The sequence below is a fragment of the Telopea speciosissima genome, chromosome 7, assembly GCF_018873765.1.
Source record: "Telopea speciosissima isolate NSW1024214 ecotype Mountain lineage chromosome 7, Tspe_v1, whole genome shotgun sequence".
Taxonomy (NCBI): domain Eukaryota; kingdom Viridiplantae; phylum Streptophyta; class Magnoliopsida; order Proteales; family Proteaceae; genus Telopea; species Telopea speciosissima.
The window spans coordinates 12056790-12074839 of record NC_057922.1 but is presented as its reverse complement, the minus strand read 5'-3'; the positions used below and the strand labels follow the sequence as shown (position 1 = coordinate 12074839).

General features: G+C 38.3%; 2 protein-coding genes across 2 annotated transcripts; both read left to right on the top strand.

Annotated features, from left to right (window-relative positions):
- Nucleotides 1–4130: 4130 nt before the first annotated feature.
- Nucleotides 4131–10274, top strand: LOC122670107 (4-coumarate--CoA ligase 2-like). The gene is made up of 5 exons (XM_043867074.1): nt 4131–5195; nt 7744–7942; nt 9307–9520; nt 9598–9700; nt 9917–10274. Exons 1-5 carry the CDS (start codon nt 4146–4148, stop codon nt 10034–10036), a joined length of 1686 nt encoding a protein of 561 aa, XP_043723009.1. The 5' UTR covers nt 4131–4145; the 3' UTR covers nt 10037–10274.
- Nucleotides 10275–11888: 1614 nt separating this feature from the next.
- Nucleotides 11889–17767, top strand: LOC122670109 (4-coumarate--CoA ligase 2-like). The gene is made up of 5 exons (XM_043867076.1): nt 11889–12912; nt 13016–13214; nt 16789–17002; nt 17100–17208; nt 17588–17767. Exons 1-5 carry the CDS (start codon nt 11926–11928, stop codon nt 17705–17707), a joined length of 1629 nt encoding a protein of 542 aa, XP_043723011.1. The 5' UTR covers nt 11889–11925; the 3' UTR covers nt 17708–17767.
- The last annotated feature ends 283 nt before the right edge of the window (nt 17768–18050 follow it).

Here is an 18050-nt window from a genome sequence, read left to right as displayed (position 1 = left end):
TTTATTTTCAATCAAGATACTTGTACTAACATTTTTTATGTAAAATGTCATGAATGATGATGAATGATGGACATGGGGATGACAGCATAATTTTGTTATTTTCTTCGTGGATTTTCCTTGAAAAATGAAAAGAAATATTATTCATAGGCATGGTCTTATCAACTACATGAAGGTTTATAAGATCATTCTCAGCATGAATACATGCATACTTTCTGGACTTGTTGTACGTAAAATTTTTTTTTGAAATTTTAATCTAATTCCCTATCATGTAACGAAATGCATTTTTTTTTTTTTATGAATATTTTCTCTTACGTTATTAGCCATGAAATAAGAAATTTCCTCCCTAGATAGTTAGTATTATGCTCTAGGGTTGAAACCTACCAGAAAAAAATAAATAAATTAAAGGATCATGTATTAAAATATATTGTGGTTTATCACATATATTATCATATATGCTAAAAGATTCATTGCCAATTGAGCTGCCATGCATGTTGTAAGATATATAGTTGCATGGGCCATGATGGGAAATCTCTCCCCTTAATTTATTTAGTGAACAAATTCTTGAAGGGAGGTTTGAATGACACTTCTATAGGTGTATTTAGAACATTTAACCTTCTTTCATTGCCGTTTGTCTTATTCTCAATAAATGATAAAACATGACTTTCAAAAATTATTTCAAAGTTGCTATCATATTATTTTCGAGAGTTATCATAATTTTCTATGTTTTCCGAATAAATTTTTGGAATGATAAGATTTTAGTGTTATTTAAAGAGAAAATATGTTATATTAAAAAATAATAATAATTATTTGACAACTTAAAGGTTTTAATCAAGAAAATCTCACTCAGAAATGCATATACTCCCTTACAGGTAACCTAAATTTGTTTTCTAAGAGTATAAGCCGGGTAGACCTTGATGCGTAATCAATAAAACAAGATGATGAAAAGATTAATTTGCGTGCTTATGCATGCATGACGCACCTGTGACAAATGGTTCCAAATTAATGGATGGCCCACTATTATATACTCCATTGATGACTACATTTTTAATGGATCAACATGCGTTAAAAGTTGGTATTCATTCGTAATAGGGTCGCGCCTGTGGTGGGTGAGACTATAGTATTGGATTTCAATGTCTGTGTTCTTAACAACAAACAAAAACAAAAACAAAAACAAAAACAAAAACAAAAAACAAAAAATTCATGAGAGAGAGAGACTACGCAATCTTTGATAATATGAAGTAGTTTTCTATCTACGCCAGCATTCCCATGTGTCTATCTCTCTTCACTATGCAATCTTTAATAGTTTTCTGTCTACGCTAATACTCCCACATGCCTATCTCTCTCCTCATCAAAATAAGGGGTAGATGTATCTTTTCACATGGGAGTGTTGGTGTAGGCCACACTCCCGGACAAGGTTCTTTTTCCCATTTTCTTTTTAGGAACATGTTCTTTAAGCTGATGTGTCAGGATACATTAGCATCCCCATCTCTATCTTTCTCTTTCAAACATAAAATGACCTTGTTGCCCTCTCATTCACGATACTGTTTAGACACAGCTCGTTGGTGTGCTCCTCTATACCGTTTGCTTAGAAATTCCTCTCCCTTTTTCTTGAAAATATAAATTATGATAGTTGATCGAGAGAAAAATACATCTATTTTTTTTCCTCTAAGCACGATAAAGTAGTAATCTTATTTGTGGTCGATGTTACCTTCTATTTTATTTGGTTACATAGGAATTACTGTATTTTTTAGAATAAACAACCTAATCCATAATCTTCTCATATGCACAATATTTCTAGGTGGATTTCTAAACTGCATATTTTTCAACCTATGGTCTTTTTTTATATGAGATTTTCCACCCCAAATTACTTTATCTAAAAGATTATGAGAGCTTATGTTCTTTTGGAATTATCCTATTATCTTTAGTGATTTCAATCCCTCTTAAGGCGAGGTGGGATAGACTATAGACTATAGTTAGTTTTTTTTGTTCAACCAACAGTTTTTTATGGCTTTTGTGGATTATGGCATTATAGGATGCATAAGTCAAGGATTGCAACAAGGACTGCAGTGTGCATTGGAATTGGAATGGAAAATTTACCCAAAAAAAAAAGGAATTGGGATGGAAAGATTTAGTGGCATGGACAAATTGAGTAGAGCTAGCTAATTGGCTCCGTAAAGGACCGTAATCTGGATGTCCATGAGAGTTATTTTCATTATTTATGATGTGACTGATTTAATTAAGTTTATTAGGTTTGTAATATTACTTAAAAAGGATAGATTGATAGTGTCAATAGCACATCATCTGGCTGTGAAAGCTAGAATAGGTAAGCTCAGGAGAGGTTTGTTGACAATCTTTACTCTCTTTTTTTTGTATAGTTTTTAATAAAATTTTCTCTGCATTAAAAAAAAAACATTGGGTAGGTAGTTAGGTAAAACCAAACCCAATTTAAGTAAGTATTAACTTTCACTTTTCATAACCAACATATATATAATGGTGGGGTGTAAAAAATGATATTGATTGGACCAACCACAATCAACCATTTGGACCAAAATTTAGAAAAACAAGTATGAACCAAAAAATCTTGATAAAAAAAAGGGGGGTAAGATACACATTGCCAATGTGGGATGAAATCTCTCACGTCAAGACAATGGGAGCAGTGAAGAAGATATCATATAATTCATATAAGTGAGAGTCATGTGTCAGGGAAGAGAGTCATGTGTCAGGGAAGAGTCATGACACTTTTACATTGTGACCATTATTTTCCCTAAAAATGTCTAATCTTCACATGGAATTATATTAGTTATTAGAGGTGGAACTCGGGAGAGCCTGGCTTGAGCAACTAGTAACTTCGAAAAAGGTTTGAGCACGAGGCCCAGCTTGATATATAGTTCCAAATGAAGCCCAACTTCTACCCTCTTTTTATATGGACATGTTTTTTAAGTCATGAGCAACGCACGCATATAGCTGCTCATTTTCAACGTACTTAATGGGACATCAAATCAAATCTAAAGCCTCCACTTAACAGTGTTGCTATATTTCTAGATAAGATCCTGACCGTCCGATGATTTGTACACATGATCGATTGAGATTTCATCTTCGGCCGGTTGGTGACCGATCCAACGGCTGGTTCATCATTTCAACTATAACAATACATCATCAGTCATCAACTAAGATTCCCAAAGATAGGGAGACAATTCTGTGCATTCACTAACATTTCCTTTCCATTTCCTTTCCACGAGAGAGTTTCAATTCAACTCCAAGCCATATTTTTTTCGAGCTTAAATAGCTGAGCCAAGTATAAAGATCAAGTCATCAAAGCCAACCGACCAATAGATAAGGTGGTAGGTAGGGATGTAAACAAATAGCTGAAATCCGTTACCGTGTCCGTGTCTGTCCGTGTCTATCCATTTAGTACTATTTGAATTCTTCCGAAAATTAAAAGGATACGAATCCAGATAGACTATAGCTATTTGAAAAGCTATATTTACATGTAAATAAATAAAATATTCGATCCGTATCCGTGTTCGTATCCATTTAACACTATCCGAATCTGTCCAAAAGCTAATCAGATGCAACGCGGATATACCATTATCGGGGCCGATTTCGATCCAATTACATCCCTACTGGTAGGTAACATATATAATTCGGCTCAAGAGGCAACTGGTTTGTCCGGTAAACAGTCAAACAGTGTTAGGTGAAATCCTACGTGGCAAGTGGGCAGGTCATTTGGTCAACGTGATATGCACCTTCAACCATCACTACCATCATCACCTTCGTCCACCAAATGTCCAAAACACGCCCCCCCCCCCGCTCTTCAGTCTTCACCAACCCCCTTCCCCCTCTACTCTTCCCTAAACCAAGACACAAGAGACAAGAGACAGAAGAAAGGAAAGAAGAAGAAAGAAATCTCTCTACCCAGTTTCATTCTATCAAATTCCAAAATCCCATCTATAATCCCCCCACTACCCTTGCGTTCGTCTACCTTTCCCCACCAACTCCTAAGTCCTAAGTCTCCTATATTTACCTTCTCTTCCTCCACAAACAAACCTCAGAGTCTCTCAACTTCTCAGACTCTACAAAAACACAAACCAAACTTCAATTCTCTCCCTAACACCCTAACCCTCCTCTCTTTACAACTTCTTTCGATGGAGCCAGTGGCGGTGGCGGTGGAGGTGCCGATCTCAGTTCCGGTGACGGAAACCCCAGCGATGAAGCCGAAGCAAGAAGAGTTCATTTTCCGATCGAAACTCCCAGACATTTACATCCCAAGCCATCTCCCACTACACACTTATTGCTTTGAAAACATATCTCAATTCAGCTCAAGTCCATGTCTCATAAACGGCTCCACCGGCGAGATACACACATACGCAGAGGTTGAGCTCATCTCTCGAAGAGTTGCCGCCGGGCTTAACAAGCTAGGCATTCAACAAGGCCAAGTCATCATGAATTTACTACCTAATTCGCCGGAATTTGTCTTTGCATTCCTTGGGGCTTCATATCGCGGCGCCATGACCACGACGGCGAACCCATTTTATATGCCGGCCGAGATTGCAAAGCAAGCTAAGAAATCCAATGTCAGATTGATAGTGACACAAGCTTGTTATGTGGACAAGGTGAAGGAGTTAGCACAAGAGAATGATATTAAGATTGTGTGTATTGACTCGGCTCGAGATGGGTGTATTCATTTCTCCGAGTTGACTCAATCGGATGAGAACGAGATGCCAAGTGTTGAGATCTCATCGGATGATATCGTGGCTCTTCCTTTCTCATCGGGAACCACCGGTTTACCTAAGGGTGTGATGCTGAGTCACAAGGGATTGGTAACGAGTGTGGCTCAACAGGTTGATGGAGAAAACCCTAACTTGTATCTAACGACTGACGATGTATTGCTATGTGTGTTACCACTGTTTCATATTTACTCTCTCAACACTGTGTTATTGTGTGCGTTACGAGTAGGAGCAACGATTCTGCTCATGCAGAAGTTTGAGATTGTGTCTTTGATGGAATTGGTGCAAAAGTATAAGGTGACATTTGCACCGTTGGTTCCACCGATAGTTTTATCAATCACCAAGAGCTCGGTTGCGGCAAAGTACGATCTATCATCGATCACGAAAGTCATGTCTGGGGCGGCACCCATGGGAAAGGAGCTTGAAGATGCCCTTAGAGATTTGCTTCCCAATGCAAAGTTTGGCCAGGTATGTCTAATACTACTACTACTGCTACTATGTTTAACATTGATATTTGTTTCAATAATCCCCAAGCCTATATTATGCTATATAAGCATATAGGGCTTCTTCATACTTTGTGTGGTGATGGCTACCCATCGTAAATAGAGCATTGGCTTAAGTCCTAGAGAGAGATTGCATGTTTGACTCTCTTTCCGGCAAGATGTGTTCCTCTTTGTCCCCCTCCCGCAATTTTCTCTTTGGACGCCCTTTCCTCTAGGAGCTTAGACACTACCCTTACTCACCCTTTTGGGTTGCTATTAGGGATGTAAATGGATAACCGAAATCCGAATCCGAATTCGCATCCGTATTCGTTTAGAGATATCCGGAAAATAATCCGAATACTCGATTAAAATCCGTCCGAAAAAAATCCGAATACTTAATAATAAAAAATTAAGTAAATAATGATTTCAAGGTTTTGAAGATTAAATAAGTTCTAGAATATGATGAAAAGAGAATCATGATCTAAGAGATATGGATTGAGAGTGAATTGTATCCGCTAGGGGAGGAAGGTCCAGTTACACAAGGCAGAGATGTAAACGGATGGTGAAAATCCGAATCCGATCCGCATCCGAATCCGTTTAGAGGTATCCGTATTCGACCAGGGAATATCCGGCTCCGATCACATCCGATCCGAATCCGATCCGTTTACATCCCTAGTTGCTATATATCCTACTTACTTATGGGCTAGCAATAGGAATGAGAGAAAAAGAAAAAATTCTTTGCTTTTTCATATAAATGTGGTCCCTGAGAAAATCTTATTTGCAATAATTTTTTTTTTACTACATAATAAAAGTTTTCATGTACAGCTGTGTATGTGCACGGTCAATATTAAAATTAATTAAATTAATATAAATATTCATCTAAAATGACATAAATACCCCTATTCCTCTTATTTGAAAGAGTGGATATGAGAATCTTGACGAATATCTTCCCCAAATTTTATTTAAAGAAATAGATTTTAAAGAAAGTCTGGCCGTGACTCGTGAGTCTTGTAATATAAGTAGGTTGGTAGAAGTTTACATAGCAATCTCTTCTTGTGGTTGGCTACCATAATAGGGAATTGGGGAAGCTTGTGATACCTAACGGTTGGTCTTTATTTTCCTTTCTTTCTTTTTTTTTGTTTTGGTGGTTGAGATATTCATAACTACACAAACACGTGACAAGCGGCCCATTCATCCCTCACTCAAAAACTATTTTCTAAACACTGGTTGGTAGCAAGGAATTAAAATTTGCCTTTCCCATAGAGGCTGAGGCTTTCCGAGGTGATATACTTTTGGCTTGTAGCCTTTCTCTCTCTCTTCAGCACCTGACTAAATTTTTTTCTTCATATCACCACATACTAATGATATTTTTATATCATTACCTTAATTTGTATCTATTATTTTTTGATTTATTCCTCATAGTTTCTAATAGGGAGGCTTATCTCCTTGGATCAAAGACATCTTCTCTATAATTGTCTAGCATTTGGTGGGGTAGTTTTGGGAAAAGTCAACTACAGATCTGATGAGTTCATATTTGGTGGGGAATTGATCTAGAATCCATAGATGAAGAGATTCTCTCTTCACCATGGGTTAAGAGAAATGTGAACCTAAAATTTTGATATCGTCAAATAGTGTTCGAAGTAGTGCCAACAAATTATATGCTTTTATTTAAAATTTGGAAGGAGGTTTCCCATGATGCTCGAAAACTAATTTGGGTGTATGGGAACCCTCCATTATGAATTGTAAATAGGTAGTGCCTCTTCTCTTATGACTTAGAGAACTCCAATGAGAGAAACAAGAGAGGAGTCCATAGTCCTCCATTAGGCTCTAAACCTCAACATCGGTCTGTATTCTTTCAGATTTGAATCTTTTGTATTGTGATAGGGCGTGTAATGCACATCCAATGGCCTGTGTATTGGGCTACGTGCCTGAGCACTACTGGCCGTTGGATGTGCGCTACACATCCTACCGCACTATAGAGGAGCCTCATCCGTACTCTCCCATTTCTTTTGCTTGACCTCTTCAATGGTCATTACATACTAATTTGATTTATCGTACACTAGATTCTATTTTCAAGACCATGGTTTGATATTGATTTGATCCCATTCAAATTCAACCTTATCAAGTTGAACCTAAATTGTGGTTAAGAAGAGTCTTTCCGCCCCTATTTGAGTCAGACGTACAAAACCTATAAACATGCTATTGTGTCAAAGCATACTAACGCACAAGGATGGTTGTAGATCAACTCGACCATCAGGAAAGAGTGATCGTAAATGAGCTAGCTCAAACATTACTTCTAGATCTATGATAAGCTAACTCGCTCTTTAGTTGCTTGATTTCTGATACCAAAACAATGGTATACTATTTTTTTTTTTTTTTTTTTTTGGGGAGGGGCAAGGGGTTAGTCTAAATGAAGTACTTATGACTTGTGAGGTTGATTTTTTTTTTTTGTGTAAACACTATATGAGGTTGCTTTGGTAAGATTAAGAAAACCCAATTATCAATGTGTTAATACTTTGAATGGTACACAACAGGGTTATGGGATGACAGAGGCGGGACCAGTGTTGTCAATGTGCTCCGCTTTTGCAAAGGAGCCGTTCGATATAAAATTAGGATCATGTGGGACCGTTGTCAGGAATGCCGATTTGAAGATCCTTGATCCTGAGACAGGTGTCACTCTACCCCGAAATCAGCCTGGAGAAATTTGCATTAGAGGGGCCCAGATCATGAAAGGTAAAATCACCTTTTTAATTTCATTCCATTCATTTTTTTAGGCGTAAGGTTTCCATGCCTTCACAAATTTTTTTTAACAAATATTACTTATCTTACCCATAACCCCCCTAAACACTTTTTAACCAAAAAATACCCCCTAAACACTTCTCATGAAAACATGAGGTTAGATTTGAATGATAAAGATGGGAGATTTTAGCCGCATATCAGTCGAGTAGTATATAGTTGTTAGGCTTGTGACCTTAAGGAAAATGTCTCCCCATCTTGAACCTCAAGTTTTTGGGTTAGACGTCGTCAAAAATATTAAAGCTATGAGTACACAATTCCACAGGCATAATAAAGGATTTCAATTCCATATCAGTTATGAGGATTTGTCATTTCAACAACCTCATGTGCGAGAGAGAATAGGAACGTGTACGGAACCTAACCTTTTGCCTAAAATTTAATAAAAAGTTTCTTGCCACCAAGTAGGATGTTTTTCCTTTTCTTAAAAGTATACTTACCCATGATTGGATTTCGGAGGGTCGGTTTCATCATTAAATTCACACCTGTTTATTGTATGTGGTCGAAAGTGCTCTTTCTCATTTCCATCCAAGGCTTGGATGTCGTGGCTTAAGTGATTTTCTCTTCATCGTGGCTTGAAGGGAAACTTGATCCTAAAGTCAATAAACAAATTATATTGAACTAAATCTATGTTTGGAAAGTAAGAAAAGGAAAAATAAATCAATAAAAATTAAGAAAAACACATAAATTAATCATTAATGTCATTATTATTTTATTAACATTTGTAAAAAGATATTATGCTTAATTATGGATAAATATGTCCAACAATAAATAAATAAATAAATAAATAAATAAAAGAAATCTCATATACTCAACCTCCACCTTGCATGGTTGGTGAGCTCTTCTTAACAAGTGCGATTGTTGACCACATTCCTCACCTACCCACCAGTATCAAGAATAGCGTAACAGCCAACAATTTGTATTGCAAAAGTCTTGAAAGGGGAAAATATCAAAGTATTGACTTTGACAACATGGGGCAAGGACCCTTAATGCTTCCACAAGGCCTAACTAATGAGTGCTTACAATCATCTCCAAGTGGCTATTTCTAGGCCGTCCGATAGAAAATACCCAATTTCTTTTGTACCTACCCACAATCAAGATTCAGGAATGGCTTTTTTCCCCCTTTAGCCCGGTCCACTGCTAAAGTCGTATGGGCTTAATGGGCCTGGCTGAAAGACCATGCATGAATGAAGTAGGGCATTTCTTGGCCCATAATCTAATACATGGATTTAGTTGATAGGCCAATCGAGGTACTTAAGAATTGGCTGTGAAAATGATACATCTGACCTTTTGAATTTGTTCAGGTTACCTTAATGATCCTGAAGCCACGGAGAGTACCATTGACAAAGAAGGTTGGTTACACACCGGCGATGTCGGCTTCATCGATGATGATGATGAGATGTTCATTGTGGACAGATTGAAGGAAATAATTAAGTACAAAGGGTTCCAAGTAGCTCCCGCCGAGCTTGAAGGCATGCTCATTGCTCATCCTCAAATATCCGATGCGGCTGTAGTCCCGTAAGTCCTCTTTACTCTAACATTTTGTCAGTTCTGAGAAAGCCGGATTCTGATCTTCGTGTTACTTAATGTTTCAGAATGAAAGATGAAGTTGCCGGTGAGGTTCCAGTTGCATTTGTTGTGAAATCCAATGGTTACGAGATAACGGAGGATGACATCAAGCAATATATCTCAAAGCAGGTGAGTACCAAACATATCTGCAATAAAGAAGACCATAGGATCCATCAAGCCCAAGCCTATTTTAGTTGCCGGCATGAACCAGGCCAAATGGGCTTGCCAATTGGATCAGCCCGGTTCTGAGCAAGCCCAGCCCAAGTATAACCCTAGATGTCTCAGTGGCAAATCAGTAGTTTGGGGAAAAATTTTCTTACAGATTTTCTTTTTTCAATGGAAAAGGTGGTGTTCTACAAGAGGATCAACCGGGTGTTCTTCACCGATGCCATCCCGAAAGCGCCATCTGGCAAGATCTTACGGAAAGAATTAAGAGCAAAGCTTGCAGCTGGTTTTCCCAAGTAGTTCTTGCCATACTACAATATATTCTGTGCTACAAAAGGGCAAATTCTGTAATTTACTTTATGTTTCCACTGCCCTTGGGGAAAAAAAAAAATTTGATCTCCCTATTTTAATATGGTGATTCTTTGCGGCCCTTCAATCAAATTATTCATTTGTCAAGGATTACTTCTCTATTCCTTCAAAACTTTCTATTTTTAAGGTGATGATTTGAGTTTTCTATCTAATCTAAGCTTTTTTCTTTTTTGGTAAATAACTCATTTACTCTTTGGGTTCATAAATACCCTCCTTGGTTTTAGTATCTTCTAAAATATCCTTTAAGATTTCATTTCCTTGGCTGCCAGCGTTGTAGCAGGAACATTCCTGCTATAAGTGGGAAGAAGGGAGAGCAGAGTTGTTATCTGCTTGGAGAGGTATAGTTGGGGTTGTAATGGTAGATAAACCATTAGAAACTAGCTGAGTAATAATGGACAATTAAAGCATCGTGGTTATTGAGAGAGTGATCGAGGACTCATGACTGTTTGAGAGGATCATTGCCACATGGATTGGTATTTACTGATGGAGTGAAATTGTTTCAATCCTAGGAAATTCAAGCCCTTTAACCTATCTAATACTGGATGGCCCAATCTAACGCCTATACACTAGACCAAGCCCCATTAGACACATAACAAAGGAGTAGGGGATTCTTTAGAGAAATAACCACTAGCTGCATGTATGGTTTGATGGGCACTATGTAACCGCTTCCAATGAGTTACGCGAGCACATAACGCCATAGCTGGTTGAAGGGATGACCACGTGAAAATTGTGAAATGGAAAAGGCACCCTATTGGCCACCATCATTCTTGGCACTAGTAGCTGTAGGTGGTGGTGGTGGCGGTGTGTAACAGCCACATTCGAGGCTGAAAATAAGATGGTTTGGAGAAACTTAACTGATAATTCTTCGACAAGATAGAGGAGTTGGGGATTCTTTAGAGAAGTAACCGCTGGCTGCATGCATGGTTTGATGGACACTGTGTAAATACACCGCTCCAACAGAGTTATGAGCACTTAACGCCATAGCTGGTTGATGGGGTGACCACATGGAAATTGTGAAACGGAAAAGGCACCCTATTGGCCACCATCGTTCTTGGCACTGGTAGCTGTAGGTGGTGGTGGTGGTGGTGGTGGTATCGTAACTGCCACATTCGAGGCTAAAAATAAGATGTGGTTCCGAGAAACTTAATTGACAGTTCTTCAACAAGATAGGTATAAACCACGAGACCAAGCTGGTGTTATCTTTTTCTTATGTACGGCTTGGATCAGTTGTATCAGACAAAATTACCCTTGAATCTCCTTGAAAAAATGAGTTTTTCGATCATTTTACCCCTTGTCCGTACCATGCTATCAATACGATATCGGTATCGATGACTAGCAAAATTGGTACGTATTGTACAATGCAGGCGATACAATACCGATACTTAGAACCATGGTATCATCTCCTTCAAGACCTCATTGCCATCCAAGTCCAATGTACAATGCTGTTTTATCGCACCTCATTGATGTGCTCTCTATGCCGCTTGTTCAGATAAACCTCTCCCTTCTAATAGATAAGCATCATATAAATGCAAAGGTTTATATTGGATGTTTTTCTCTTTCTTTCCAAATATATCATGTCCCTTCCCTTGGTATGAAGATTTTATGATTTATGAACATCCCATCGACAGCTAAAAAAATCCCTTAGATACTGATCCAACGGTTAATCTACAATCTTACCAACTCCCACTGTTCATTGTAACATGCACAGCCCAGAAGCTAAAGTGGCGGCAAAGTATCAGCTCTCAAATTCTATATAATGACTGCCAACGATTTCATTTACACTGAGATCTTGCTTCTCTCTCTCTCTGCAACTCAATCTAATGGAGAAGAAGAAAGAAGAGTTTATTTACCGATCAAAGCTTCCAGATATTTACATCCCAAACCATCTCCCTCTCCATTCCTATTGTTTCCAAAACATATCCGAATACAGCTCTCGCCCATGTCTGATCAATGGTCCAACCGGTCAAGTTTACACTTACGCTGACGTGGAGCTCATCTCCCGTAAAGTTGCCACCGGACTCAGCAAACTCGGAATCCAACAAGGTCAAGTGATCATGATTTTGCTACCCAACTCGCCCGAGTTTGTGTTCACGTTCCTTGGCCTTTCATATCGTGGTGCTATCACAACCACCGCAAATCCCTTCTATACGTCGGCAGAGATAGCAAAGCAAGCAAAAGCCACCAATGCTAAGCTCATTGTTACACAGGCTTGTTATGTTGAGAAGGTGAGGAATTTCTCTCAAGAGAATGATATTAAGATTGTGTGCACTGACTCGGCCCCGGAGGATTGTTTAAATTACACCGAGTTGACTCAGTTGGATGAGAATGAGTTGCCGACTGTAAATATCAACCCGGAAGATGTCGTGGCGCTACCGTTCTCGTCCGGGACAACCGGGTTGCCGAAAGGGGTTATGTTGACTCACAAGAGCTGTATCACTAGTGTGGCTCAGCAGGTGGATGGGGAAAACCCTAACTTGAATTTCCATTGTGAAGATGTGTTGCTATGTGTGTTGCCTTTGTTCCACATCTATGCACTCAACTCGGTTCTGCTTTGTGGGTTACGAGTCGGCGCGGCGATTCTGATTATGCCTAAATTTGAAATTTGTACACTAATGGAATTTGTACAAAAATATAAGGTTACCGTGGCATCATTGGTGCCGCCAATCATCTTAGCGATAACCAACTGTACGGTCATCGATAATTACAATTTATCGTCGATTCGATTAGTGAAGTCTGGGGCTGCATCTATGGGGAAGGAGCTTGAAGATGCTTTTAGAGCTAAGATTCCCAATGCCAAGCTTGGACAGGTGGTACATTTCTTAATTTCATAATTTTTATTGAATTAATTGTATTTAATTTTGATAATTAAGATTATAATGAGTTAAGATTATATATAAATACCATGATTAGGGATATGGGATGACAGAGGCTGGGCCCGTTCTATCGATGAGCCTAGCATTTGCAAAGGAAGCATTTGATATAAAGCCTGGAGCATGTGGAACTGTTGCTAGGAATGCTGAGTTGAAGGTTATCAACCCAGAGACTGGAGCTTCGCTACCCACTAATCAGGCTGGAGAGATTTGCATCAGAGGGGCCCAAATCATGAAAGGTATGTATATATATGTTCTGATTTGTTCCTGTATACAGATCTTCCATGGCGTGCTGTTCATAGCGGCCTGTGCAGCTCAGACAGAGCGTCGTGCGCAATGTCTACCTTACCCCCGCTCGGGCAGGGGTAAGGTAGACATTGTGTGCGGCGCTCTGTCTGGGCCGCACAGGCAGCTACGGGCAATGCGCCGTAGAAGATCATGATCCTTTGTTCCTTCTATCTTATCATGCTTTGAGGAATCGGTATTGGATCGTCCAATCATATTGGAATCGGTAGACAGTGATATCAATTCTGGGGTGATCCCGTATCAGTGGATCGATACAAACCAAGGGTAAAAAAGGTTTACAAAAGTCTATTTTATTATTTTTTTTTAAAAACAAAAGTAAATCCGTCCAATTCGACCTGATTTAGGATAATCTGGATCAGTATCAGTCGAGACAAATCCCGATCCTGATTTAGGATAATCTAGATCTTAAATCAAATTTGATAGAATTTAGACATTTTTCTATTTGATTACTTGATTCATTCTGGTTAAATTTTACATTTTTGATAACTCATTAACTAAGGATAAAAAAGGCAAGGGGTGAGAGCTCTTTGAGCAAGCGGCATAGAGGGACACATCAATGAGGTGTGATAAAACATTAACTCACATAGCAGTGCAGCAAAGTCATCTTATGTGAGGAGAAGAAAGATAGACATAGAGACGTAGACTAGCTAACATACCCTACTAACGGCTTGGAGAACCATTTTTTGGAGGACATGTTCAAGCTTAAGTAATAGGCGAAAGTTACCCCCCTTCACTATGGGTGAAAGATTCAATAGGAGTATATATTCTCATTACTGATTTTTTTGGGTAAAATTCTCATTACTGATTACTCTTCCCTATATGTTGGGGATCAGGCTCCTCTCTTCCGAGCCCATAGCCTAGGGAGTGTCCGATGAGGCATCCAATGGCAATGGGCTGCGCCGGGATGTGCATTGGATCCTATGCAGGCACACATCCCCGCACACCCAGCAGTCCAATGCTGTTGGATGACTCATCGAATACTCCTTGGGTGTTGGGCTCGTAGGAGAGGGTCCGAATCCGTTGGGCTTGGGCATATGTTGAAGGTGAAAAATGCTCTTCATTGTTTCAAACACCCGGCCATCTAATTATAAGGGTGTTAAATGTTTCGATTTTGTTGGGTGCAAGTTTTTTAGGTAAAACAAAAATTGGACCGTTTAATAAACGGTTTCGATTTAAATGGTTTTGTAAGGTTTTTTAATTATTTTTTATTCAAACCGCTACTTTCCATTACATGTCTTTTATTTTATTTTTTAATTGAAATGGAAGTATGAATTGAATTCTTATATGTTTTCTTTAAATAATCATTTTTTTCCATTAATACAGAATCATTTATTTGTACCATTATATATTTACTATTATTTATTGTTACCATTAATAGTTAATTGTTGTCATTACATATTATTAATATTTGTTTCGGTTTAAATGGTTTTTAATTGGTTCGGTTCGATTTAAACCATTCAACTAAATAGTCTCACTTTTAAAATAAAAAAAAATGGGCAAGAGATCTCTACTTGGTCGCATGGTCTCTGGACAAGTGTTTGGGCCATTGGGTGAGCATTCTTGAGTATTTACCCAAGGGGCAGAGGCGTCATCTCACGGTACCTTGTGAGAGGGCGTAGGAAACACCTCCAAGTAGAGATATTTTTTCCTAAAAAAATAAACCACTTTTTAATTGTTTCACAGTTTTGATGTAAACCAAGGTTTTACATCTCGGTTTCACTCTTGGTTTCGCTAGACCACGAAACCGAGTTCTGGTGAGATCTCGGCGAGTTAGTGTATTTTTTTCCGTCTTAATTCAGTGGTGAGTTTTAGGACCTATCTTGGCCATATAGTCACTGAAACTCACCACTGTTTCAGTGACCATATGGCCGAGATAGGTCCTAAAACTTGACACCCACCTTATTTTAGGCCTTCTAAACACAATGAAAACATTAGTTTTTATAAATTCAAACCCAAAATGGTATTTTGACTTTAGACCCTAAGTTGGTAGTCTATGACGTAGGTGAGTTCTACCCTAGGCTATTCCCCACAATATTTAGAACACATATAATTAAAGTAAAGATGTAAAACAACTTAATTAAGTATTAAGAATTAAAAACATCAAACCATAAATCATTTAAGCATTAGGCATCATATTCATAATCATACATGGTGATGGTCTGGCGATTTGTTAATAATTATTAAAAACTTGAAAAGAGACATAAATTAAACAAATACAAGTGTAAGTGTGTAACAAGTCCTACCATTTGAGAAGCTAGTACTAAAATGAGTGTCGGTGGACATTGTATCACAGATAAAAACTACATAGTCAACAAATAAGTATTGATTATAAATCTATGAAAAATAAACACCAAAATCCTCTCTTGATATTGAAGCTTCAATCTTGAATTTTCAAGCTTTACTCTTCATTTGAGGTGAAATTTACCAAAAGTAAGCACCAAAACCCTCACCTCCAAGTGTTTTTCCTTCATAGCAGAGTGAGAGAGGCGAGATTTCGAGTTGAGATCGAAATCAACTCGAAGTTTCGCTGAGTGCCTTTTTATAGCTTGATTTTCGATCAAGTTGAATCGAGATCGAGATATACCACGAGATCTTGACCGAGATCTTGAACAAATCCTGTATCGTCTACTGTCTCGTCTCAAGATTTTACGAAATCGAATTTTTCTTCAAAATCTTGTACCATAATATAAATAGCTCGATTCAATTTCAATAAACAATTTTGATTTGATTTTGACACCCGTACAATGATGGCTTTCGATGAATGAATTCCTCCTTCACCATGGCTCTATCCACTATCCTAAACACTTAACAGTATAACTAAAGTCTTGCTTTTGGTCAAGCATAGATGGGGCGGACCAGAAAACAGTGAAAATGTTTTCATGAAGTCCCTTAAGATGACCCAAGTGGAACTTATTTTATAAAAGGCAGGTCACCTAAACATGGAGAGCTTACCAACCATAGAAAATTTTTATATTCCAAAAGTGATGAAAAAGGGAAGGGATCAAAGTATGAACTTTTGAGCAATTGGCAACTTTTCTAGGTTTAATAGGTTTAGAATAAGGACCCTCCTCCAACTTTGTGGTAGTCCCCATCAGATATCATTGTTTTCAGCTTTAAAATCATAAGTCTTTATGATTGATGATGAAGCATAAATTGAACGGACAAGATTGTTCTATGACCCACCAACATTCGGGATATGGGCCCACGCCCTGATGGGCTATTTATTGGGGGATCCTAAAAGCCAAAAGGTTAAAGAACTGTTGGTCCAGGTCCACCACTACCTCACCAAACCCAAAAAAGGGATAATACAGAATAATAATTTTTCTGAGGTTCCTTACATTCTTTGTGGGCTATGAGCCTATGACGCAAGTAATATGTCAGTTATACAAAAGCTCCATCACATATTTGACCCGACCCGACCCGACCCGACCCATGAGAAATGATCCTAGAAATTAAAAAGGGAAGGAAACGAAATGACGTATCTACCCCTTTTGCCATTTTCTTCAGGCTATCTGAATGATCCAGAGGCCACAGAGAGAACCATTGACAAAGAGGGTTGGTTACATACAGGGGATATTGGCTACGTTGATGAGGATGATGAGATCTTCATTGTGGATAGATTGAAAGAAATAATCAAGTACAAAGGATTCCAGGTAGCCCCTGCTGAACTCGAATCGATGCTTCTCACGCATCCCAAGATCTCCGATGCCGCTGTAGTCCCGTATTTAGCTCAACCATGGATTCAAGTTTTTATCTGTTCTGATCTCAATTTTGATTAATTCTTTGATTCTGATTACCTTACCTTTGCATGGTTCCAGCATGAAAGATGAAGCTGCTGGTGAGGTTCCAGTTGCATTTGTTGTGAAATCCAACGGTTACGATGTCACTGTCACTGAGGATGAAATCAAGCAATACATCTCAAAACAGGTGAATTTAATTTCCCCAATACAATAATCACTAAGATGGAAACAATTCAGTTAAGTGGACTCACCTATAGGGCTAGCTCAAGCCCATACTGAGAACAATCTCAATCAGGATTGCAACAAACTATGGGCTTCCACAGCCCAAGCCCGGCCCAAATTGTAACTGGAGGTGTAAGTGGTAGAAGTGGTAACTTGTCAAGCGAATTTCTTCCCACACCTTTTCATATAATGTGACGTGAGGTCCACACAGACATTCTCTCTCTTCTTAGATAAATGGTGGGTCATCCGCCCTTTCATTGGTGCAGTTTCCCACCTTAGCATCGTAGCAAACCTCTGCCCATTGTTAAAACCAGAATTTTTTTACCGTTTATGGTGGCTTGCAGGTGGTGTTTTACAAGAGGATCAACAGGGTTTTCTTCATCGATGCCATTCCGAAGTCTTCATCTGGCAAGATTTTGCGGAAGGATTTAAGAACAAAGTTGGCAGCTGGTGTTCCCAACTAGTTATGATGTGAAGGAATCTCTTTTTTGCCAAACTCCCCTCAAAGCCTTGATTTGTTTATATATTATAAAATTATTATTTGTAATTAGTTGAACTTGGTCAAAAGGTGGTAAAAGACCTTAAAATCTTTCCAAATTTTGTGATTGAATTTATTTCATGATTATAATCATTTTATTAAAAAATGATTTGAAAACAAGTTCATTTGTCTACTATTTTATAAAAGATTCTATTTTACTTTGTGTGACGCATTTTCAATTATTTTGTACAAAACTACTCTCTAATTTTCATACGATTAGATAATATTCGGAATAAGCCTTAAAATGAATTTTGAATAAACAAATTTTA

Excerpts from the sequence above, each read along its gene's own strand:
- LOC122670107 (XM_043867074.1), top strand. The coding sequence starts at position 4,146 with ATGGAGCCAGTGGCGGTGGCGGTGGAGGTGCCGATCTCAGTTCCGGTG. Across the intron at positions 7,943-9,306 it reads AGGGGCCCAGATCATGAAAG|GTTACCTTAATGATCCTGAA; the intron begins GTAAAATCACCT and ends GAATTTGTTCAG. Across the intron at positions 9,701-9,916 it reads AGCAATATATCTCAAAGCAG|GTGGTGTTCTACAAGAGGAT; the intron begins GTGAGTACCAAA and ends TCAATGGAAAAG.
- LOC122670109 (XM_043867076.1), top strand. The coding sequence starts at position 11,926 with ATGGAGAAGAAGAAAGAAGAGTTTATTTACCGATCAAAGCTTCCAGAT. Across the intron at positions 12,913-13,015 it reads CCAATGCCAAGCTTGGACAG|GGATATGGGATGACAGAGGC; the intron begins GTGGTACATTTC and ends TACCATGATTAG. Across the intron at positions 17,209-17,587 it reads AGCAATACATCTCAAAACAG|GTGGTGTTTTACAAGAGGAT; the intron begins GTGAATTTAATT and ends GGTGGCTTGCAG.